Source organism: Microchirus variegatus, assembly GCF_963457635.1.
Source record: "Microchirus variegatus genome assembly, chromosome: 1".
Lineage (NCBI taxonomy): Eukaryota > Metazoa > Chordata > Actinopteri > Pleuronectiformes > Soleidae > Microchirus > Microchirus variegatus.
In genome coordinates, this window is record NC_139802.1 from 795,633 (window position 1) to 822,316 (window position 26,684).

At 38.5% G+C, this 26,684-nt stretch overlaps 2 protein-coding genes across 2 annotated transcripts; one reads left to right on the forward strand and one right to left on the reverse strand.

Annotated features, from left to right (window-relative positions):
- Nucleotides 1-5,822: 5,822 nt before the first annotated feature.
- LOC310926502 (calcium-dependent serine proteinase-like) lies at nucleotides 5,823-13,163 on the reverse strand. Its single transcript, XM_083888646.1, has 11 exons — nucleotides 13,124-13,163; nucleotides 12,785-12,983; nucleotides 12,517-12,697; nucleotides 11,432-11,554; nucleotides 10,514-10,707; nucleotides 9,545-9,695; nucleotides 9,341-9,456; nucleotides 7,842-7,923; nucleotides 7,589-7,723; nucleotides 6,871-6,945; nucleotides 5,823-6,764 (listed from the first exon to the last, which is right to left on the reverse strand). The coding sequence occupies exons 1-11, from the start codon at nucleotides 13,135-13,137 to the stop codon at nucleotides 5,956-5,958; spliced, it is 2,079 nt and encodes a 692-aa protein (XP_083744772.1). The 5' UTR covers nucleotides 13,138-13,163; the 3' UTR covers nucleotides 5,823-5,955.
- Nucleotides 13,164-14,015: 852 nt separating this feature from the next.
- Nucleotides 14,016-24,778, forward strand: LOC310931038 (tumor necrosis factor receptor superfamily member 5; the record flags this gene model as incomplete). Its single annotated transcript, XM_083894115.1, has 8 exons — nucleotides 14,016-14,079; nucleotides 14,257-14,382; nucleotides 16,786-16,932; nucleotides 17,040-17,133; nucleotides 17,369-17,442; nucleotides 19,148-19,273; nucleotides 23,292-23,435; nucleotides 24,609-24,778. 8 exons carry the CDS (start codon nucleotides 14,016-14,018, stop codon nucleotides 24,776-24,778), a joined length of 945 nt encoding a protein of 314 aa, XP_083750241.1.
- Nucleotides 24,779-26,684: the final 1,906 nt, after the last annotated feature.

The following is a 26,684-nucleotide window of genomic DNA, read 5'->3' on the forward strand; positions in this document are numbered from 1 at the left end:
TCAGCAGGAACAGCACGGGTGTTACTGATCACACCCATGATGGATGTGTGACAGTGAACCTGCAGGCACCATGGAACTGAGGGAGCTAAATGGAACTCAGCCATCTCTCATTTGAGGATTTTACACCTGTGCGTTTGCTACTGTGATCTTTCAAAATGGCTCCAGTGCAAAGTGCTCATTGTAGTGTATTAGGGTGAATTCCAATTCCTCGCTTAACCCTCAATCTTAACCCTCAATCTCAAAAATGTGCAAGTTCTGTCCCGATTCTCAGAAAAATTAAGTTGAGGCCAAGTTTAAGGGCTGTATCGCCCTCAATATTGAGATTTTCTGAGACCACCCTTGGGAGCAAGGGCTACCCAGAATGCATTGCGTGTTTTCACATAACAAAGATGGTCCCGAAAGCAGTGAAACGAGTACGATACAAATGAAGTATTTTCTTTGTTAATAGAGATATAAAAATGATCTTAGTTTAGGTCCATATTATGGATTACTGACGTCATTGTTGCCTAACATTTATTTTTTTTTAAATTTATTTTGTCAATAGTCGGCCGGTGCGGACAAGCGATGGTTTGCTATCGTTTACTTTGGTAAACATGATATTTGTATGAGTATCATCTTATAACTAACTGACAACCTAATAACTTGACTGACAAACGGATCAGAATAAATAATCCTGACGTAAATGTGTTTTTCTTCTTTTTTGGAGTTGACAGACTGGACGCAGCTTTCACGTTATTCTGCCCCCTGCAGTCTGAAGACGTATCTGCATTTAAGGGGTGTCCCATTTCTAAGTGACAAAATAACCCTCAACACTTGGTTTTGAGGGCCAGTTAAGATTAAGGGTTGAGCTTGAGGGTTAAGATAGGAATTGGAATTGGCCCTTAGTGCTCATTGGCTTGTTTCCACTGTGGTTGCTCTGCTTCTCACTGTGTGTGCTGTAGTCCAGGCTCCAGCCTCTGCTCATGCCGTCGTCATCAGTGTGATAGTCCAGCGTCACAGTGTTGGAGTTTGTGACGATCACGCCTGGACTCTTTGTTCCACACAGCTTTATGGAGTCTCTGTCTGGGACAGTCAGCTTTTAAGAAGAGAGATTAGTGCTTTATTTACTGTTTAACATGTCATTGTTTTCATCATCATGTTTATAAAAATATATATATGGCAGTGCTTCCCAAAGTGTGGGTCATGGCCCTCTGGTGGGCCTTTGAAGTAAAGCAGGTTGGATTTACCATTTACTATTTGTTATCACTTTTCTGGCTTTTCAGTTACAAACAATTAAAATATTTTTTCCTCAACTTTAAAGGTGCATTATGTAATAAATCATAAAATCCTCCTAATATGTCACAGAGACTCAGGAATAATGTTCATATAACAAACTGAACTCACCAACAACAACAGTACAGACAAAATATTTGCATTAAAAAATATATTTTGCAGACTGTAAATCATGTTTATGTTTTGAAATCATGTTTTGGCATGTGGCGCCACCTACCGCCGTCTACCAATCATTGCAGTCAGTAGAGTCTCAGCTGCAGAGCAACCACGGGTTGCCAGTTATGTCAGAAAACGAAACCTAAAAGACCTCGGTATTTTTAATTTGAATGTAGTAACTGTTTTTGGCCACATTCTTACATATGGCACCTTTAAACTCACTTATTATTACTATTAAAAAAAATGTTATGTGTTTACTTCAATGTTGTCCCGTATTGTTTTTAGTATTTACAAATCTGATGAGGGAAGTTGTTTCACATTAAACCACTGAACTTTGGGAAGCTCTCATATATCATATATCTGCTTCTTATTACTTGCAGCCAGTGGTAGAAACAGACTAGCCCTTGCTCAGTTTCCACACTCTCGATTTGGAAGTTGTCGGAAAAGTTGAGCGAGACGATGAAGCCAGATTCTACAGAAATGATGTACTGACAGGAAATAGCATGTGGAGGGGAGACAGGGTATCCAGGACTAAACAAGGTTCCTTCTGCTTCATTAAAAACGCCACCGACACAGGATACTGTAAAAGAAGAAGGGAAGGGTTTAATCATCATCATCTAAATGTATTATTATTCATCCTCTCAACTGTGTCCTTCAATCTGCTGACAGTATGATGATACTGTAGGAGACACATGTAGGAAATCTGTAGTACTGAAGAGTTGAATGACCATTAAGCATGTCATCATCTGCACACTTTAGGTCAACAATTTATTTCATTATTTATTATTATTATTATTATTATTATTATTATTATTATTTCATTCATATTCATTTAATTTATCAGGCTAAACATTATATTAGTTTAGCCTGATAAATTAACGTTTGATAGCAGCAAAGCTGTTTTCATCGAAATAAACTCTCAAATATTGAATTAAACAATTCAACGAAAGCCCAAACTGTCACATTTCAATATAAATGTTCTCGTGTATCCCAATGTAAACGTGACCAAACTGGTATAGTTGAAGATTTGAACTGTGACAATAAATAATGTAGATGAAAGAGCATTGATTTCAAGGTTAATTAATACATTGAGTCAGTAGTTTAATACATTATTGTTTTTGAAGGTTTACTATAATTAATATAATGTTTAATATACTATTATTTAAAGGTGCCATATGTAAGAAAAAACGGTTACTACATTCAAATTCGAAATACTGAGGTCTTTTAGGTTTCGTTTTCTGACGTAACTGGCAACCCGTGGTTGCTCGGCAGCTGAGACTCTACTGACTGCAATGATTGGTAGACGGCGGCAGGTGGCGCCACATGCCAAAACATGATTTCAAAACATAAACATGATTTGCAGTCTGCAAAATATATTTTTTAATGCAAATATTTTGTCTGAACTGTTGTTGTTGGTGAGTTCAGTTTGTTATATGAACATTATTCCTGAGTCTCTGTGACATATTAGGAGGATTTGATGGCCAGTTGCTTTAGATTTGCTACATAATGCACCTTTAAATATATAAACTATTATTAAAAGTCAAATGTTTGCGTGAGTACAAATATATTTATGTACGATTATATTGTTGAATTCAAGATTCATGCATCAATCGTTCAAACATGCACGCTTGTCTGTGAATGAGGCCTTACTGCATCACATTTTCGTATATTACTTTTTAGTATGAGCACGCAAACTGTATATGGAGGAAATGTATGTGGATGTAATACACACATGTACAGGTGCGCTGGTCTGAGTGAAGTTTGTAACCATGGTGACAGGCGCAGAGGAATGAGCCCAAAGTGTTCAGGCAGATCTGAGCGCAGAGTGGACCTGAGTTATCTCCAGGTGTGACAGCAGAACACTCGTCTATGTCTGGGGATGAGATCATTATTATTAATATGAGAAAGAAGAACAAATGACTGGAAGGTCGACAGAAGGAGAAATACCTATTTACCTATTGCTTGGTAGTAAGCAGAGAAGCCCACATTGTTCATGCGTTCTGGGTTGTTGTTGTCCGTCTTGAAGATGAGGGTGAGTCTGTTGCCTGGAGCCAGCATGGGCTGGTTGCCGGGATGGTTTCCATCAGCAGAATTCTCAGTGCCACAAAATCTCCCCAGGACTGTTTCACCATAGAGAACCTAAGGGAGAGCAGTGGATTTAAACTCCTCATCAGGATGAAGACAATCTCTTGTGTGTATCTGATCCCAGTCTTGAAGAAACCACTCATTTGAGCTCTGATGTATTTTCACAACTTATTCGTAATGGATACATATTTTTTTTATCATTATTGTTATAAGACAACTATATTAAATCTTATATCATCAGAGCTATATCCTATGTTTTAAAGGCAGTGTGTCATTTAACCCTAGAACACCATTGCTGGGTGGTTTTCACCTAAGCAAATAAATGTATGTGATTTTCATGAAAAGTTTTCATCTTCATTATTTTTCTTTTTTTTCAGAAATGTTTATGTCTAATTTTTATGGAGCCCCTGAAGTGACATGAGAAAAAGAAATGACGAAAAAAATAAGAATAAATTTGAAATCTCGAGTTTCAAAGTCGAGATCATGAGTTTCCCAAAAAAAAAAAAATATATATATTTTTCAACATTTTTTGGAAACTCGATATCTCGACTTTCCAAAAAAACACAAATTTTTTTAGAAATTTTTTTTTCATCAATTTTTGGAAACTCGAGATCTCGACTTTGAAACTCAAGATCTTGAGTTTCTTTTTTTCAAATAAAATTTGATTTTTTTTTTTTTTTTTTAATTTTGATTTTTTTCAGATTTTTTTGGGAAACTCGAGATCTCAACTTTGAAACTCGAGATTTAAATTTTATTTTATTTTTTCATATATATTTTTTTTTTTCTCATGGGGGGGCTCTGTAAATTTTCCAGTAATTTTGGAGCATTTTTATATGGTCCCCTCTTTTTCTTTCATTTCGTTAGACATGACACAGTTTAGAATAAAAGATCACTACTCAAATGTGTCATGTATTGTCATGTTTTGATATATTTTGATGACAAGTACTTTTTATTGGGTGTATTATCTCGGGTAAAAATCACCCAAAATTAGTGATGGTGTTTTAAATTTGAGCGATAGTATTCTAAGGTTAAATCAAGGCACAGGACATCAAAAATGTAATTATGTGTATAATTATTAATAGATAAAGTGAGCAGTTTCTTCACATTTAAGCTTGAGTCAAGTTTGACAGCCTTATCTATCAAACAATACCACATTTTTGTTTTTGAAACATTGCTTGAGACAAAACGTGGCTCTGACTGTGAGTGAGTCGTAGTAGCAGCCCGCAGACGCTTCGACGTCCATGTGTGTGAAGGTCAGTTGGATCTGGTAACCCTCAGGTACGCTGAGGTCCCACCGCTGCTCCAGGTTGGGAGGGTAAGCCTGGGGATACGCAGGAGACTGGAGCTCACCGTACATCAGAGGCTTAGAGGGGGGCAGCAGCAGCCGGCACTCACACACTGACCCTAACAGAAACCTAAACAGGAGTTTGATCTGTTTATCAGTTTGTGGTCATCTGAGCTGCTGGTTCAAAGGTGAAGCAAACAAGAAAGGACAAACACAGTCAACGCAACTGTGGCGGCCACATCACATCACCGAGGCTTTAAATGCGTCAATGCCTTTGTGAGACATTCACTTTTACTAAAAAAACAGCTATATTGATAATAATAATGAGGTAAAGAAATTACACAACACAATAAAATATGTTATTAATCATGAAATAAAAGATGACATACACCAGACATCTTGGAGTCAAGACATGAATTCATAACAAAACGATTTGTTTTTGTGAAAATGTTAAAAATGAACTCACAGGACGACACAGAAAGTCCTCTCCATCTCTGCATCAAACATCTCTCTGTGATCTGATCAGCTGTTAAAGGAGCAAATGTCTCACATTCGGGTGAAACATTCATGTCAAACCAGTTTGTTGTTTCATGTGTGGAGCAACACACTGCGTTGATGCCAGTAATGTGTCTTGTTTGTCTTGGCAAAATCGACTTGACTTTGAATTGTAGACAGAAAAGCAAGATATAATGTGGGTAAGGTTCTTTTCTGACCAGAATTATAATAAAGTGCAATATAAAATATAGATGTAAAGAACGGTCCCGATTTATTGCTCCTTTTCTTTGAAAGTTTTTAGATTAGATTTCTCAAATGTTGCTCATTCATTCACTACCTTGATTCCACCAGCAGAGGGAGTCACTCGTGCGTCCTCAAAGACACATGTATGTCTGTCAATGATTTATCACACCAGTGAATGGAGACCCTGAGAGAAAGATTTTGCATCAATCCCAAAAACAATAAAAAAATAAACATACTCTGCAGATGTTTTTCCAAAAGTCCTTTAATGCAAAAGTGAAGTATGAAATCAGAATGTGTTATTGTCATTTTGTGAATACAGAATCTTTATTTTCATAATCATTGATGGTTTTTAAGTCCAACACTGAAATGTACTCAGGATTTGTAGCAAAGCATTTTTTTTTCCTGCGTCTTTCCCCATTCTACGAGTTTTCCACCGCATCGATCGTCTCCTTAATCCAGTCGACATAATTCTCAACTTTGACATAATAACCCTTGTAATTCTTCAGTTTACACGGGGCTCCCCAGGACACAATGCCAGTAATGTAATAGGGCCCTTCTCCTGCTGACACCCTCGGTGAAACAAACGCACCTCCACTGTCCTGCAGACAGCTGTCCTTCCCCATTGCTCCTGCACAGAACATGTTTGCAGTGAATTGCATGCGGCTGTCAGCTTTATCGTTGTGGGGCGTGTTCTGACACTCGTTCTGGTCCGAATAGACCGAGATGTGAGCGTATCTCAGCAAGGCAGATGTGACAAACATATTGTTCCGGACGTCTGTTCTCCCCCAGCCTGAAATTGTCCCTAGGTCGCCTTCGCCTAACCTTGTGTTTACCCCTGGCAAACATATGGGGACGAGGTTTGGGCCAAACGTCACCCTGGAAGACAATCTGATAAGTGCAATATCATGGTTATAATTGGTGCGAAAACCACTGTCTCTGATGTACTCGGGATGAATTATAATCCTCTCACTGTCCATGACGACTACACCAGACAATATATTTGACGTCAGTCTTCCATCTACCACTCCACCATACAGCCGCAAAGAGGCTCCTGCTAAATTCTCCACTACATGAGCTGCAGTGACAGCCCATCGATCATTAATCAGTGTTGCTGCTCCTCTATTTGGCTCTTTTATCAAAAGTGCCCATGGGATTTCTCCCAACTTGGAAACGACACCTCCCATAATCCTGCCTGCGCTCGGTTGGACTGTTTCAGGCTTCCCACACACTGAAATACACAAACAACATCACTCGTTTAAAAAACGCCAAAGCAAACACATCCAACTTACGATGACTGATATTGAAAAAAAAAAAAAATGCATTTGAAGTCATACCTGGAACGCATGTGGGCATCTTTGATGCTCCAGCAGCTGATATCCATTCACCACTGGCACTGCAAGTGTATGAGTCTGAAAGATTGAAGAAAGTGTAATAGAGGATTTAAAGGTGCCATATGTAAGAATGTGGCCAAAAACAGTTACTACATTCAAATTCAAAATTTGAATTTGAATGAAACCTAAAAATTTGAGGTCTTTTAGGTTTCGTTTTCTGACATAACTGGCAACCCGTGGTTGCTCGGCAGCTGAGACTCTTCTGACTGCAATGATTGGTAGACTGTGGTAGGTGGCGCCACATGCCAAAACATGATTTCAAAACATAAACATGATTTGCAGTCTGCAAAATATTTTTTTAAATGCAAATATTTTGTCTGTACTGTTGTTGTTGGTGAGTTCAGTTTGTTATATGAACATTATTCCTGAGTCTCTGTGACATATTAGGAGGATTTTATGATTTATTACATAATGCACCTTTAAATATACAAAGAAAAGACACAAAAAGGACATAAATCAGTAATTAGACATTGCATAGTGCAAGTTAGAAAATGAGTGGGAATATGTTTTCCCTTAGTAGTTCCCTTTCCCTCTTTCACTCACTCAATACACTACTAATACTTACATACATCATCATCCCTCCTTTAATACAGTATACAATGTGTGCCATATAAACATGAAATAATCAATACACATTTACAGTACATGAAAGTGTTATTACCATCTCCTTCCAGTGTGTAGTACTTAGAGCTGCAGTTAAACTCGATCCTGTCTTGATACTGAGTGTACAAGTTGTCCGACTCCACCAGCTGAAGGATGCCATCATCAGGGATGATAGGAGGACCGCAGTTCACAGCTTCATGTGAGGAGAATATGTGGAATTATGAAAGAAAGAGAATAAAAGAAAATGAGACAAACTCCAAGGATGAATGAGAAATTGTTAGGAAAAACAAATGGGTGAGCATTGTACTCACGATCACACGGGTAATTAGGGGTCCACACGCCTGTACTATGGCATGTTGCCTCATACTGTGTTGGCAGGCTCAAGATGTTTTGCTATTTAGCAAAAAGAAGAACAGAGCTGGTTTAAAGGTGATATATAAAAGAAGTGCATAATATTAAGACATAAAATGACCATGATGTGTCATTAGAGATTGAGGAAAACAAGTTCAAATATATCACTATCACTGATAACAATCAGTAATCAGTGATAACAAGCACAATAACAAAATACATTTTCATTTAAAGGTGCCATATGTAAGAATGTGGTCAAAAACAGTTACTACATTCAAATTCTAAATACCGAGGTCTTTTAGGTTTCGTTTTCTGACGTAGCTGGCAACCCGTGGTTGCTCGGCAGGTGAGACTCTACTGACTGCAATGATTGGTAGACGGCGGTAGGTGGCGCCACATGCCAAAACATGATTTCAAAACATAAACATGATTTGCAGTCTGCAAAAAAAATGTATGCAAATATTTAGTCTGTACTGTTGTTGTTGGTGAGTTCAGTTTGTTATATGAACATTATTCCTGAGTCTCTGTGACATATTAGGAGGATTTTATGGCCAGTTGATTTAGATTTATTACATAATGCACCTTTAAACAAGTGAACTGTGTTTTGGTCTGTTGACACCCAGTTCCAGCCACCCAATACCACAGCTTGCAGCACAGAGTAGCTGCTAAGATGATTAGCAAGTACTGAATAATCCAGGACATAAAAAGCCTTGGTGCTCCTCTCAAAAACATCTTGGCCCAGGGGAGAAGTGTCAGCAGCGCTGACGCTAAATACACCACTACTCCTCTTCTCAGTGTTGACATTTTCTTGCTAAATGTTGGACATAACGCATGTTTTCAGGACTTATTACAATTATTATCTACATTTCGGCATATTTCAGTTTGATTCTTGTGTTGGACAATGCGCTCATTACTCTTCGAGTGAAGACACTCAGTGACGGAGAGTCTCACTATTCTCGGCTCAGCTGGCTTGGAACCTCGCAAGAAAGTACGATGTACCAGGTACTATCACTAATGGAAAAGCCAAGTTGTGCCGTGCCAAATAGAGCCGTGCTGGGACTGTGTAGTGGAAAAGCGCCACATGACAGGCTGGACACTTTTCTCCCAGAAAGGGAAACCACTTCAGCCAAGACTGACTCTCTTGCCCTTTCTCTCAGTGGATATTTAATGTATATAATATGGATGGTTATTTAAATTGCTTCAATGTTGACAAAAATAAAACAGATGTTGAGACAGAATTATGTATGTACTCTATATGTGTGTGCATTGACACAGTCTTTATGTGTTGGTAGTGGAACTGTACTGTATATCTTGGTAGAAGTGTGTTTGTTGGACTATCTCTCCACCATGCCCCTGCAGTGTTTTTGCTCAGGATCACTGTTGTACACACTTCACATATATCTTTAAACATTTTCACTAAATATACAACTAATAAGATTTAGTTTCACTGAACACTCACGGTATTGACAACATAACCAGGATCACACGTCACTGTCACTGTTTGACCAGACTGATGTTGTGCTTTCAGAGGAGCTGCAGTAGAGTGTGAGGTTACCACCGCTTGACAGACCTTGGCTGAAATGAACATGAGAAAGAGAAATAATTTGCACTGAGTTTGATTATAAATAAATACTCCTTTCATACTGTGCGGCAGAGACTTTACGTCTGGTCTTGAAATCTAAAGTGAAGCCGTTGTTGGTGCCGAAGCCGTCAGTGGTGAATGTGATGATCACATGGTGTGAGTGAGTAAGGAGTGGTGATGGAGGAGGTTTGTCACCACAGAACGGTCCCAGAGTCTCAGAGCCTGTCTCAATCTGGAAACAAAACATACATATTCAACTTTGTTTATCTGACCACTGATAGGGGGGAGGGGGGGGGGGGGGGGATCCACCATTTAAAAATGGATGACAAAGAAAACAACATTTCTGATGGATATGAGTAGACATTAGAGAGATTTTGTGTACAGCAACACACTGGACAGAAGCTTTTTGGAGACAAAGAGACGAGCAGTCTGGAAATAATATATGTATGAATATATATATGTATATACTGGGAAATCCTGTCTATAAGAAATGTGCACAGTTTTCTTTTCTTTGGCAAAACAATGGCCCCAACTTTAAAGCCAAAGCTGCTCAGAAAAAGGGTTTAAAACATCAAAGATGTTCTGACATTGCTGCAGAAAGAGTTTCAGTGTCTAGATGTGCAAAAATTTAGAGAATGTACCCAGCACCACTAGCTAGTGTGCTGTGCGCACGCCGCGGTGTGTTACAGTTTAACATAGCAGCGGAGAAAACTTAATGAAAGCCGAATTGCAAGTTCAACCATTTTGTGGCTCCAATTTTCCTTCATGTCTTTTGTACTTTTTAGCCAGTATGGATTTGAAATGGGTCTTAAATTGTATTCATTATGGTCTTAAAAAAGTCTTAAAAAGTCTTAAATTTGACTTGTTGAAACCTGCAGAGACCCTGAAACAGTCAGAAAAGGATGAAAGATATGCCAAAACAATTGCAGTCAAATCCACAGTTTGAACATGTTGATGTGAACTTCCTCTCTGTTTGCTGCTCTGTCAAAGCTTCTGCAGCAACACGCCTTCATGTGGCGTTTACAGTATGTCGTCTGACTCAACACCCACCCTCAGTACGTCTATGCATTGACCGTCAGGGCTTTGCTCCACATCAAACACATCAGAGAAGTGCAGCTCCAGCTGCAGGTGAGCCTCCACAGACAGTTTGTACTGACAGTTGCTGTTCTGTGCGTACGAGCCAGGCCACGACGGACTGGATATCAGGCCTTTTTTCACTCCTGACAGATCCTCGCTACAGCTCACTGTGAGGAGGGACGGAAGGGAACTGTTAACACCATCATCTAAAGCAGAGGTCTCAAACAAAACCACATGCGGCCCCCCACTTATTACCATGTAATAATGAAAACATGGCCCACGACCTCACCGTCTTTTAAACACAGTGTGTAGCTGAGGCACAGCTGCCAACGAGGTGATAGAATATAATATATGTTTGCTATTATCCCATTATTAAATGTATCATATACAACATTAAATTACATATATAAATACACTTGTTAGGGCCCGAGCCACGAATGGCAGCGGCCGAAACGGCTCCTGGTATGAATTGTCCAGTTGTCCACACTATTATTTATGTAATTTAAAATAAATGTCTGTTTTTGATATTAATACATTACTTTTGCATCATAAATAGGGTTATGAAGTATACGTGTGATATCATGATGCAATATTGTGAACAGTTGTTTTTCCCCCCGCTTGTTGTTCTCTAAGCCCATTGGCCTCCAGGTCATTTGAGTTTCAGAGCCCTGATCTAAAGCATGACACATTCACCCGCTTTCTTAATCCCTCTCTTCTTCATCCATCCCACCCTCCACCCCCCTCACTCCTGCACCTTCCTCTATTTATTCCATTCTCACTTCATGTTTCGTTCTCGTTCCATCCTTCTTCACGTCTCTCTTCCTGTTTTCTTTGTTTGTCCGATAACCCTTAACAACATCAGCGATGATAATAACAATAATATCTCTGTACCAGTGCAAGTGTGGTCGTCTGCGCTCAGGTAGTAACCATGGTGACAGGAGCATTGGTATCCTCCGATGAAGTTGTGACAGAACTGGCTGCATTTGTTTTCTGGGTCCTCACATTCGTCAAAGTCTAAACAGAACAGAGCAAATAAATCAGCATAATACAACATTCATGTGTCGTATAACCAACATCCAGTAATTACACGACTGTGTATAGACAGCAAATGTTTTTATTTCATTTATTTTTTATTTGTTTTATGTTTCGGCGTATCACTTTTTTAATGTTAACTGACACAGGTCATATTATTTATTGTAGACATTCACTTTAATCATGTGTAATAAAACAGATATAATTATATAATTGTATGATCATAAAGCATTACATTATTTACTTTGTTGTCTGAGGTAAACAGGAATTAGTTCTTTCAGCAGAATTGAAACTAAAAGTCTGCATTTTAAGGGAGCGTGCTATGGATCATTCATTTGTAAAAACAATGTCACAGTGAAATTCATGTATTCTGGTCATGTAACGTTTTAGGTGGTTTTTGGGAAAACTCTGTTAGAGAACTGTCAAATATTTGTGGCATCTCTGTTAATAAAAATCTATTCGTTTTATTACTTGGAAAACTTCCAGAAAACATTAGGAAGAATGTATGTATATTTGTTTTTAATAATAAGAGTAGCATTAATTCAAAAAAATTACAAGAAATTGGTTAAATGTGAACATTTAAGTAATCCCAAATGGAAGGATCTTGTAAATGAGATATAAACGTAATGGAAAAAATAACTATGAGAATTATAAATCAAGTTTATTTTTGAAAAAAGATGTAATTGTAATAAAAGTAAATATCTCTAATGATTTGTAAAATATGTTTCTCATAGATATTACATATATGTTTGTGTTTGTTGTTATGTTACCTAGTGCATATATTTCTGAAAATGTATCCTCTGATTGAAACCTGTAATTTTTTGAATTATTATTATTATTTTTATTTTTTTCCCTCCGTTGTCTGTCTGAAGAAAAAGATAATAAAAAAAAAAATAATAATAATTATCAGTCTGACGCTCACTGTGTTATATTCTGTGTCTCACCTTGCTCACTGTAAAAGCCTCTGAAGCCAGTGAACCTCCTGCTGTTTGAGAAGTCTGAGTGGAAAGAAAGCGTGAGGCAGCCGCCCGGGGTGGAGCTCAGCAGTGGATTCACTGTGGACTGAAGCTCCTCAAAGTCCATTTTTCCACACAGACTAGCAATTAATTTTCCATTTGAAAAGACCTAGAAAAAGAGATGAAATCTGTTAAATTGCAGAGGTGAACGATGATGATGAGAGAACTTTTTTTTTTAAGCCATTTTAACTCTTACCTTCACTGCATCGTTTTCACAGTGCTGACTGTCCTCCACGTCCAGGTGGATGAGCTTGATGGCGAGGATGTGGCCTTTGCCTGCACACCTGCTCCAGTTCACACTGTCGTGGGGTGAGTATCCCCTGGGATACCCCGGAGACTCCACCCATCCCAGCAGCATGGAGTAAGTCGAGCAGGGGAGCAGAACCAGCACAAGACTGCAGAGACGTTTGCAGGTTGAGACGTTTTGGGGAGTGAAGTCGAGAGAACAGCATCGGTTTGAAAATACATTTACAGTAAAATAGGTACAATGACATCTAATGCCTGTTTTATCTCAAAATGCAATTTCTACACCCACCTTAATCCTAACATAGTGATCCGATCAAATCTCTTCTTAAATAAAGAACCTCAACCCCTCTCCTTCCCTTTTTGTATTAATCTACTTTCTGTGTCTCACTGTTGCCTTCCTGTTCCCCCAATAATTTGCACTCATAAGCATAAATATATCTATTCGTAGATCAGTGTTTTGTAAAGAAGGAGGGACCTGACATGATAGCCCAAAAATAAAAAAAGAGCTACCAACTGATTTTAGCTCAGCAACATTCACGTCCACAGTGGAACGAAGGGTCAGATGAAACAATGGAGAGATGGAGTGAAAGGAAAAGGGTGTGTTGAAGAGAGGAAATGTCTCATTGTGCTGCTTAGCGTTGTGCAGTCAGGGTTCCAAAAAGTCATCAGTCATACACACACACACACACACACACACACACACACACACACACACACACACACACACACACACACACACAGGTTGTCTCACAGTGAGAAGGCAAAGACAGGAAGGAAATGAGGAGAGAGAGAGAGCGAGAGAGAGAGAGATGATGGGGGAAAACAGCAGATGAGGGTCACTGGGGTTTTCCATTGTGTAGGATCAGAAAAAGACATGAGAAGTTAAGACAGAGACGTAAAGAAGGGGAAACACATGCATTCAGAGACAGATCAGACAGCAGAAAGAGAAAGAGTGTGAGAGAGTGTGAGAGAGAGAGAGAGAGAGAGAGAGAGGGGGGGGGCAGATGATCACGAGAGCTGAGAGGATTAACATCAGTGAAACTGAAGCAGAGGAAGATTTCACGATAAGTGACGCTTTTGGAGCTAAGATATCAGAGCAGGTTTAGGTAACGCAGTGTGTGAACGTGTAGATATTTAACTCCCGGGACGTGGAATCAACGAATGGGCTTCACATGGCCAAGATGAACTGCTCAAACGAGGACATGTACTCTAAAGATGGAACATGCTGCAAACGCTGTCCTGCAGGTCAGTGCACATCCTTTTATTTCCTCTTTAGAGGATGAAATATGTTACAGGTTTTTGTGTGTTTTGTGTGTCTGGTCTGTAAAGATCTCCACCTTCCCTGCATATACGTTGTGTATTAGCTTTACCTGATATATAATTCTTCTCTAAATCTATTTATTTTTTTATTTTTTTTATCAGGAAAGTATGTGCGCAGTGACTGTGACGGCTCGAAGCCGACCCAGTGTGAGAATTGTGGACAAGGGTTTTACACAGCCACGGGAAATTATTTGAAACAGTGCAACCTCTGCAGTGTGTGCAGTTCCGGTAAGTCGCACACATTCACACACAAGCTTTTTCTGTCACAAAACAAAAAGGCTGTACCTTCTCCTTCCCGTCTGCGTCCGTTGTTTTATAGTTAAAAACAAAAATGGTGTAAGATGTGAACTTATTATTCCAGTTAAAGCCGCAGAGCATAAAGTTCAATGACTTTCTCCCCGGGGTTTGGTCTTTGTGAACAGAAAAGATAGATGTAACAGTGTTTGTTTGCTGTGTCCTTCATTTGAAAACAACCTCTGTCAAGCAAAACTATCAGCAGGGGCGGGCGGGGGAACAAGAAGCATTTAACCTGTAAAACTCTTCCTGACCTGACTGGGTTTTTTTGGAGCAGAATTCAGAACTGTGTTTTCAGTCATACTCAAACCTGTTTTGAATCACTTTACTCGCGCAACGTGGCTGTTGCCTCCGTCTCTCTTAAATAAAGCAGTTACTTCCTGTGTGCAGCGCAGGAATCGTCGCCCTCTGACACACGATCTAAACACAGAGAGACAGACACAGACATTTAATATTATAAGGTTACACATTTCTAGCCCTTTATTAGTAAATATTAAGCACGTATTAACACCTTATGTTGGAAAAATCTTAATTCCTGTCGTAATAGAGGTAGAATAAGGTTATGTAGAATAAGGTGTTAATATACGTGCTTAATGATTACTAATAAAGGGCTCGTATGCTACTTATATAAGTTAGTAAGCACCTAGTTAAATGGTGAGTAAAGTGTTCCCTAATATAAGTTTTACCCAGTTCTAAAGCAGTGACAGAACCTATATTTTTGAGCTTTTATCAGTGTGTCCTAATATTATTTCTCACAGGACGGAGTGCATTTTACTGCATTGAGTGCATTATTATTCCTTTTCACTTGTTGCAATGTAACAAAATACCAATACTGGTAACGCTTTCTTTTACAGTCCCCTAATTACCTGGTATTTAGCTGGTAAATTCATGGTAACACTAAAGTGTTGCTAGGTAATTACCAAGGGTAATAAGATCAGTAAATACAGTGAAACCGTTGCCAAAATACTGGGTAATGCACGGTAATGTACTCGGTAAGTAAAGTAAAACTGTACTGTAAAAGAAAGCCAAGCTTGTTTCCATGTAATTACACACATTTTTAGGGTTAGGTTTGTTAGATTACCCCTTGGGTAAATAGCTAGTAATTAGGGGACTGTAGGTACCTGCTTATTACCAGTTTATAACCCAATAATACACTTACATTTACCATAGTTTTGCCATAGTTTAGCTGTACATACCTTCTTATTAACAGCAGTAATAACACGCTATAATTAACTATATAGTTACCAGGTAAATGCCCAGTATTTTGGCAACAGTTTCACTGTATTTACTTTCTTATTACCCTTGGTAATTACCTAGTAACACTTTGGTGTTACCATGAATTTACCAGGTAAATACCTGGTAATTAGGGGACTGTAAAAGAAAGCGTTACCCAAATACTTTGTTACTGTACTTGAGTACAAAAACTCACGTATCTGTACTTTACTTTGTTGTTTATATTTCTAGCAACATTTACTTTTACTCCACATCTCGAACTATCTTTGTTACAAATAAAATCAGAAGAAGAAGAAGAGTTATTATGGTCTGTATTTATATAGAGCTTTTCTAGAACGATGAGCTGCTCAAAGACACACATATATACTAGCAGAGCCAGGGATTTAACCCACAACCTTCCACACCTTTGATACTTAAGTTAAGACTTTTACTGAGGTAAAATTATTCAAAAATGATTTCAACTTCTACCAGTTATTTTCTGCTAACAAACTTGTACTTTTACTCAAGTATCTCTTTTAGGTACTTTATGTAAACCATATACAGTGTGTACTGTCCTTAAAGGTGCCATATGTAAGAATGTGGCCAAAAACAGTTACTACGTTCAAATTCAAAACACGAGGTCTTTTAGGTTTGGTTTTCTGACGTAACTGGCAACCCGTGGTTGCTCGGCAGCTGAGACTCTACCGACTGCAATGATTGGTAGATGGCGGTAGGTGGCGCCACATGCCAAAACATGATTTCAAAACAAATTCAAATTTTTTTTATGCAAATATTTTGTCTGTACTGTTGTTGTTGGTGAGTTCAGTTTGTTATATGAACATTATTCCTGAGTCTCTGTGACATATTAGGAGGATTTTATGATTTATTACATAATGCACCTTTAACTCCCCAGTTCAGATGGGACGAATGATGAGAGCCTGTCAGCAACTTCAAGCTGCATATTACTGTAACACCCAGCATTTAAGATGTTTGCTCATCAATCCCTGACATGTCAGTGTAAACATATTATTTGTGAGGAGTGATTAAGTCGAGTGCGCCAAAAACTAAACTAAAATTTGTATCTTGATTCAGAACCTCTTCATTATTTGTCTTTGATTCTTTCAGAAAACAATGAGAGGGTAGCAGAACACTGTACGGCTACGAGAAACACAGTGTGTGAGTGTGAGCCTGGTTTCTACTGCAGTAATGACCAGTGTGACCACTGCCAGCCAGTGACTCAGTGTCCTGCGGGTGAAGGAGTGAAGTTTCGAGGTAGGTTTTTCCTTTACAACCCGCAAAATACAGCAGAAAAATCCAGCCTCGATTCACGTATTCACGAATTCAGAAGAAATCACACCACATCTGGTTTCTTCTTGCAGCCACTCGCACCAACGACACAGTTTGTGCTCCATGTGAAGGGGGGAGCTACAGCAACGTAACAGATTTCCTGTCACCCTGTAAATCACACACCAGGTATGACAACGGCTCCACATTTACTGTTACTCTCACACTGAGGGAGGATGTCAGAGTACGTCATGTACTCATGTACGTCATGTACATCAACTGTGGTTGAGTCAGACATTAGGCACCGACTCACACAACAAAAATGCAGTCGACTAAATCCAACGTCGTGCACATGCGCAGACAGTTTTTTCTGAGGCATTTGGGTTTAACACACACACTACTTTTGTTTTGTATCTCTTTTCAGATGTGATGACATGGGGAAAAAGACGAAAATTGCAGGAACCCATAAAGCCGACAGCGTCTGTGACCATTTACATCGTAGGTCCACTCTTTTGACTTCATACTGTTGAGTCTTCACACACTGTAGGTCTGCTTCTCACTTCTTCAAATCTTTTAGCTGTAAATAGAGAATAAAGTTCAAAGACTTTCCTTGTTGTTAATGTTATTATTCTGCCCGGGTTTGGTCTTTGTGAACAGAAAAGATAGATGTAACAGTGTTTGTTTGCTGTGTCCTTCATTTGAAAACAAGCTCTGTCAAGCAAAACTATCAGACCTGACAGAGCAGCAAACAAACTCAAGTTACTGTATTGAATACTTTTTTTGTGTATTTTGCATTTTTTAAGTACAATTTAAAATCTGGATTTTGTATTTTACTTGAGTACGTATTGACTCAAGTATTGTACTTAGTTACTTTATAAATCCTATCCGTTACTGAGTAAAAAAAAAAAAATCAGCACAATGAAAACCTACAGGGGGAAAATATACACCAGAACCAGACAATGATGATGTGATTATCACCAGCACTGACGCGTGAACAAAGAGGGCGTAATATCCTGTTTTTCAAGAATTTCTGACCCCTTGTCATATTTCTACGACCCTCACACCACGTTATTGGCAGAGAAAGTGGAGGTAAAAAAAAAAAATCTGACTGATCAGTGGTCAGTGGTCTTTGATGGTGACACTACAAGGAAAAGTTAATTTTCATGTCAACACAAAGTAAGAAGCAAAAATAAATGAAGGTAAAGTATCATGGTGCATTAAGTGTGTTCAACTATTAATGTATCCACTCTCAGGCTCTTGAGGATATGATTACAGAAATGACTGTAACACGTTGTCTCTGTTGGGTAAAGACGGCGTTTACTTCAGGTTAATTTTGCATTCATGATCAAGATTTTCAGATTTAGTCTAACTCTTCTACTAAAAAAACATGTTATCAAACATGCAAACAGTTACCCTGGATATAAGATCAGAAACTTTAAACATTAAAGTTTTGTTAGCGTTCAATCCAATGATACTGACTTAATGACTAACACTGATATTACTGGTCGGAAATGAACCTGAGACACTTTTTCTTTTTAAATCTGGAAACAAAACTTAAAGCGATTTCAACCACAGAAAAAGAAAAGGATGACATTTTAACTGAGTTCCAGTAAAGAACACACAATCAAATGTCATCCTTCATTAAGTGATGCAGCTACAACTCATGAACAAACAGTAACAATAATATATATAAAAACAATACAACATAATATATACATATATATATATATGAAACTACTACTAATAATAAATAAATATACTTTACGTATAGTACGGTCACAACGTGGAAAACAGAATGTTATTATTCTGGTATTAATTCTGTAATATGGAGGTGATATTATTGTAATAGGGTAAGTTAGCATTAGTTCAAATACAGTGTCCAGCTTGGTCATAACAATGTAATATTACAGTTATATACCACGTAAATAGCTAAGTAATAAGAATTACATTCACATGAATGAAAATTGATCATAACCATATTATGAAGTTAAATGCATCCTCACACACGTCAAATATTTGATATACACTGTTTTTTCACATCTGTTATTTATGAGAGTTTTAAAGACTCATTCACACCTTTTTTTGTGCTTCTAATCAGCATCTGCTTCTTGAGGTGACAATATTATAAATGAGAGCATTATTTAGTAATCACTCACTTCCTCTCTAAAGTACTGTGTGTGTGTGTGTGTGTGTGTTTCTGAAGAATCTGTGCCCTCAGGTTGTTCGTGGATGTTGCCCGCAGGCTTGTGGTCAGGTCTAGTGTTGACCGCACTCGTCTTGCTCGCTGTCCTCATCTTCTGGAGGGCAAAACGAAAATGGTGCAGAACAGGTGAGTGTGTACAGTGTGTCGTACGTGTGCCTGTGTTTTTAATCACTATATTACACACATTTGTGTTTAAAGCAAAGAGATTAAGCGTCTGCCGACGTGGAGGAAGCATAGTGGCGGAATCTGTGAGAATCTTCATCTCTCATATCTGTCTTTGCCCTCCCACTGTTTCCTTTACGCTTCTTTTACAGACTAGCAGACTTTAAAAAACTATGATTCAAGTTTGCCTGATTTTCATATATTAATTAAAAAGTTATTAACATGAAATATACTTTATTTTATTTTAGGACATAATCAGAATATTTATCACCATTATAACAAACGCAGGTTAAACTAGGAGCCGTGTAACGTGATGTAAGACAGTGATCATGACAAACTGAATGGAGAAACCACATCCTGTGCATATTCAGTCTGACATAATGTGACGCACACTTCACAGGCAGATCACTCATACTGAGAAACCAGGTGTGCGTACACGCCGAGCACAGTCACATAAATGATCGTTTTTGGCTGACGTGCTGTAATTGACTGTATTTCCACTGAACGATGAGCCAACTCTGGAATTTACACAGGAAACGTAATTATTAAAGGTGCCGTATGTAAGAATGTGGCCAAAAACAGTTACTACATTCAAATTCAAAATTCACAAGGTCTTTTAGGTTTCGTTTTCTGACGTAACTGGCAACCCGTGGTTGCTCAGCAGCTGAGACTCTGCTGACTGCAATGATTGGTAGACGGCGGTAGGTGGCGCCACATGCCAAAACATGATTTCAAAACATAAACATGATTTGCAGTCTGCAAAATATTTTTTTTTATGCAAATATTTTGTCTGTACTGTTGTTGTTGGTGAGTTCAGTTTGTTATATGAACATTATTCCTGAGTCTCTGTGACATATTAGGAGGATTTTATCATTTATTACATAATGCACCTTTAAGAAAAGGTGCATGAAGAGAAGTTAGTTTTCCTTTCAGTGTTTCAGATTAAACATCGTCACTTTAGTTAAATGATTATGTTCATTATATTTATTATATATATTTTAGTCAGATAATGTCACACTCACATCACAGCTGTGTGCTGTCGAAATATTTTGGCATAATTTCACTCTCATTTAACAAGAGAAACAATGACTTTAACTGGCAACTAAATAAAAAAGTACTTTAACACTTGGTCATTTGCCGGAATAATACACAACTCCTTATATGGACATCCTGGGTGTGTGTTTATAGGTCACATATTCTGGCTTTATTTCTTTATTTCTTATGTGTTGTTGAGTTAAAGTTATGATTCAACTTACATTGCATTGTTAGTGGTGATATAAAGTAGTCATAATTGTGCAGAAGTCACAAAATAGAACGTTTTTATTTGAGTTTTGTTCATAGAAACGAGTCAAGTGAACTGTGACTTATTTCCAAACTTCACAAATTCAATCCGATTTGAAACACTTTTAGTACTATTTGCTCAGGTGTGTTTATAGAGTTGGTGAAAATTAAACATTTATTTCATAAGATTGTTTTAGGTTGTGCTGGAAAAAAAGGGATATAACACATTATAGTGCACATTGTTATAACCCCTGTATATACTGTATTTTTATGTCACAGGTGTGTAACTGTATGTTAGTATTGAGTGATATAACATTGAGTTATGAAACTCATAATAATGGTTTGTGTGAACCCTTTATGTAAATAGAGTGAAAACAGACTTTCACCTTTTCATTGAAACATATTTGCACATTTGAGATCCTTTTTCTATAAGCAGGAATGAGTCTGTGTAATGTTTCATATATTTAAATTTGAGCATTGTAGGATATAATTTCTTTTTTTTAAATGTGTGTGTCTTCAGCTCTGCATATGTGTCACAGACAGAGGTTTAGTGTGTGTGGGAGTCCATTGTTGTTGTGTTTGCTGTTTGAATCCGTCTGTGTGGGCTCTCAGACGCAGTCTAATCGCTTGTTGCTTCCTGGACATGATGTCAATTGTGACATCGGACAAACCACAGCAAGGCAGCATAATGAGTTCAATACTAGTTCAGGTGTAGTTCAAGTGGAGGTGTGATTTAGTGGTGTGTTATTAAAAGGTCTTTACTTGTGGCCCCTGAGGTTCGGAGGTTTGCAGTCCAGAAAGTCTCTCGTCTTAGTTTCATTCTGATATCGACACAGAAATGAAACGTAGAAAAAAAGGAAGTATATTGAGACACGTCTGCTGTTCTCATGAATGAGTGGCTTTGTGTCTTGTGCTGTGGAGGTGGATCGGCGCGTTTATTGTAAAAGGTTCGATGAGTTTCTCTGCCCTAGAAACTTGACCCCATTGGAATCTGTTGTGACTTGTGTCGAGTCAAATCTGAAAACTGCAAACTGCAAACAGAACTTTGATGTCAGCAGATGAGTCACTGATACGCAAAAGACACACATTCAGAGACACAAGTCGGTCTGAGCAGCGGAACATGTGGATTTTACAGGTTTAGTTTTCTACTTTTAGTCTGAATTTGAAGCCTGTGATGTCACAGAATGGAATCAGAATGGTGTGTTGGTGATGTGGAGCTGTGTGACACCTGCAGACCAACTATAAGTGCACTGATGGCATATGTTGGTCATATGCATCTTGTGTTTAAAGGTCCCATATTATGCAAAATCAACTTTTTAATCATTTAAAGCTCACATAGAGTGGTCCTGTTGCACATATATGTTAGTTATGGAGGTCTACTTACATACATTAACTTGTTTTTATGGTCAAAAACCTCCTAGTTGCTGTAAACGAGCCGATAGAAATCTCTCCTTACTGACGCTCTCCTCAGCTGTGGTGTTTTAGACATAAATCTCACACCCAGAAGACAGACTGTGTTGTGATTGGCCAGCCAGCGTAAAGCCTTCCCAACTGTCTTGTGATTGGCCAATACCCAGAAGTGACATATTCAGCACACCAGCTCTCAGAAGCACAGCTCCCCCCTCTGGAACGGTGGATGCACTGCTCCTCATTATCAAAACATTGTTTTAACAGTGTTTAAAAATAGCTTCTTCACGACTCCCCGCCTCAGTCCCTTTGACGACCTTTGACCCAGAGTCAGACCCAGAGTCAGAAGACACTGTCGCTCGTGAAACACCTCCACAACAGACGTTATTCTTCTTCTTTGGTTCAATGTACGCAACCGGATGTGCCCGGACTAGTGCCCGGAGCAGGAGGATCTGCTGTTCAGGAGAAATGCTGTTTACGTAACCGGACCGGGTTTTTTCAGAGATCTCTCTGAGCCTGAGATTACAATAAAACACAGCGTTCTCAGCAGTGACTGAACTGTTTGTTTAGAACCTTCAGGGCTTCATAAACAAGGTAATGATGCAGATACACACTAAAAAACAGCGTTAATTGGAACTTCCGGTCTAGGTCCGCTTTAAATCCTTATATTTGGGACTCTGGAGGCCCGATGTCACCAGAGTGTGAAAAAAGATGACTCACTCATGTTTTTGTGGTCTTCCTCAGTCTAAGTACAGGAGATGAAACATGCGATGTTGACTTCTGCGCTCACTGGGACGTCACAATGCGCTAAATTCCTAGAATTGTTGTCTCGCGGAGCTCCGATTTGTCCCTAAATAACGCAAGAGTGCTGGCGAGGGCAACGGTATATTCCCGGTAAAACCAGGAGTCCGTGAAAAGTTCCATTCTTGGCTCCACAGTGCAGCACAGAGTTCTACACAAACTTCCAGCCTCAGAGGATTTATCTGTCCAGTGGATACATGTTATGAGGGCAATGTGCCTGCTAGAGCCTCAAAATGATCACTTTTCCGAATACTAACTGCTGTTAGCTCCCAGTAGCAGGGCTGTCTTGTTCAGGGTGATTGAACTGCTGTGGTGCTTCATCCTTATGGTATTTTGACCAAAGCATGTCACAGACATGTTCATTATGACACCAGGGAACTAGGTTAACTTGAAGAAATATGGTATAATCTGGGACCTTTAACTATTTTTCATGACACTGCTATAGAATGACAGGTAGAGATTTTGACCGTTTGCTGTGTTTTCTGTGTTGCAGCCAGGACGAGTGTTCCTGTGCCTCTGATAAAGGTGGTTCCCACAGCAATGGTCACGTCACTGCCTTATCCGTCCACTGAGCTCAACAACTACTGCCAAGAGAGTTGCATCGTGAAGGACTGCAAGTTACCACTTTTCCACCCAGGTGAGAAACACAAATACATCAGATTTTTTGTTTTAATGTTGTTGTTTTTGTATTTCTGGGGGGTTTTATTTGGACTAAAGCTCAAATGACGTGGGGTCCAGTGAGCATATGTCTGGTCATGATGAGGGAGCTGGTCACAGTTTTTGAAAAATAGGGATGGGAGCTTAACCCTTAGTGCACACATGGCACATATCAGTGCCACGGGAATAATACACAACTCCTTATATGGACATCCTGGGGTATGTGTTTACATCTTCAGGCACACATCTACCTGTGTGTTCTTGTCCAGTCAAAGTTAATGATAAATTTTATATTGCATTTTCTTTTTGAAAAATTTCTGTGACGTATTTAAAAATTTCTAAAAATTAAATCCTTTTTTTTTTTTTTTTTATTGAAGTACTTTTTGCTCAGGTGTGTTTTATATAGTTGGTGAAAATAAAAATAATATATTTTTTTCGTCAGATTGTGCTGAAAAAAGGATTAAGGGTTAAAATCACATCACAATATTCCATCATTAACAATAGTCATGATAATTTTCACAGAATCTCAAAACAAAAGTGTTTGTTATGACCTGGAACGACACATATTTCACAAAAATTCAAAACGACAACTTTATTTAACCAAATTTACGATGCAAAATTAAATGGAATCAAAAATGAACTAAATGGCATGTGGACAACTGTCATTAAAACACAAAACAAGCTCATGTATATCACTCTACGTGAAATGTAATACATTTAAAATTGTGATGCCTAATGTATTGTATTTATTTATGAAAATCTACCCTGTAGATTAATAGTGAAGACATCAAAATTATGAAGGGACACATATGGAAATTATGTAGAAAACAAAAATTGTAAAAGAAATGTTGTATATCTTCCAAATCACCTTTTAACTCGATGACAGTGCACTCTTGATATTCTCTCTCACTCTGTGTGTGTGTATATAATCTCTATACACACACACACAACACAGCACTCAGTCTTTCCTTTAATTTAATTTCTATGTCACCATGATAAGTGTCTGTCTCCCACGTCCTTAAAGGCTTTTGCCTCCATTATGATTGTAATACATCAGGACCTCGTGACGTGCAAATGCTGTTCCACACAAGAGTGGAGTCACATTACTGTGAAACATGGTCACACTGACTATTGATTTCATTAACCTCCTCAGACGGTGACACAATCAGCTGCGACGGGGACAGTAATCTTCCTGTAACACCACCCAAGGCCTCGGTTTCATTTCCTCAATCCTATCACAACGGTGAAAGTGGCGGATATCGAAGCAGCAGCTTCCTCAGAACACACTCTGAGCCACAGGAGGACGAGTGGTGTGGGACATAAAAGAAAAGAAAGAGAAAGACAAACTAATGTTGACAGAAGAGCACACTGAGGAAGTGGAGAGGCAGCTTTTTCTACTTTTTTTGAACAGGCCTCTCACTTTCCTGAGAGGTGGTTAAAGGTGGCTAATTGTCGCCACCTGCAGGATTATTATGAGAACTTCATCTGGGATGATGTGACGTTATTGTGTAGCATTTACAAAGAAGCAATGGGCTAAAAGTCCTAGCATCGACCATATGAACAGACCTGAGATGCTAATGTGTAGTTGTATAATAGGAGCTTCACAAGTTTTTTTTATGATATCTATATTTCTATATGTCCAAACTGATATGTTGTTCTGGTGTAAACTGTAAGTCACAAGTTACACATTTCATTTTATTTTTTTAATTTAATACTTTAAAATTTTTCTTTGTTCAAAGGAGACAGATTGTGTCATTTTAATAACTTAACGGTTAGGATTTTTTTTTTATTATCATTTAATGAGATCATATGGGCCTTTTCCACTATGGTCCCGGCTCGCCTCGTCTTGGTTTGCCACAGCACAGCACAGTTTAGGTTGGTTTTCCATTCCATAAACTAGAAAAGCACTCGGAGAGCACAGACCTACGCCAAGGCAGCTCACCCCCCACCCTGTGGACTTTGAAAACCAGTGACAGCGCCTACGAATCATGCCCAAAATGTAAGTTCCGTTGCGGACATTTCCTGAAAGACAGACAGACAAACTAACAAACTCTGGTGAAAACAAATCCTCCTTGGCGGAGGTAAAAAAATACCTACTCAACGTGGGCGGAGTCATCACTGCAAAGTTGCCTCAAACTGCAGGGACTTTGTTTTACATGCGACACACATACTAGTGACTAGTAAAGCAGCTGTTTTCAGTGTAACTGAATCATTAGAATCAGTTCATTAAAACTATTTGTTCATTACTTTCTACACTACTTATGAGTCACTGGACTGATACACAGCGGCAGGGTTTGTGATGCCGCTTGTCAGTCACGATCAGCAGTGCTGTCCCTGAACACACCAGACTCCTCTGTTAAAGGTGCATTATGTAATAAATCATAAAATCCTCCTAATATGTCACAGAGACTCAGGAATAATGTTCATATAACAAACTGAACTCATCAACAACAACAGTACAGACTAAATATTTGCATTAAAAAAAATATTTTGCAGACTGCAAATCATGTTTATGTTTTGAAATCATGTTTTGGCATGTGGCGCCACCTACCACCGTCTACCAATCATTGCAGTCAGTAGAGTCTCAGCTGCCGAGCAACCACGCGTTGCCAGTTACGTCAGAAAACGAAACCTAAAAGACCTCGGTATTTTGAATTTGAATGTAGTAACTGTTTTTGGCCACATTCTTACATATGGCACCTTTAAATACTAAGATTTTAGACTGGTAGTTGTTGGAGATTAACCCACGTTTTTAGCATTGTTTAGTCTTTTTAACTAATGATACAGTTCAGCTTGATTCTTGTGTCAGACCTCTCTTCCCGTGATGCCACTCTGACCAATCAGTGGCTGTTAGTCTGATGATGTCACACATAGTACCTACTACTGCTTGTAACCTCGCAAGTGTTTAAAAAAAAGTAGCTGGTACTATGCTAGTGGAAACACAACTTAACTGTGCCAAGGTGAGGCGAGGTGAGCCGGTGGAAACATTTTTTTTTATTTTTTTTTAACAGAATCTAATTTAACTTATATTGTTCCAGATTCAGGTCAGCTAATGTACATTAAAAATGTTGGGATGCCAAATAACTCATCTTCTTTTTTAAGAAGACACTGTAATGGAATTTCTTGTATTTATATATTTTTTCAAAAAGGTTTACATATGCAGCCACAATAAAACACACACACACACATACACAACTACAAGTGTAACATAACGTGATGTATTAAAGAT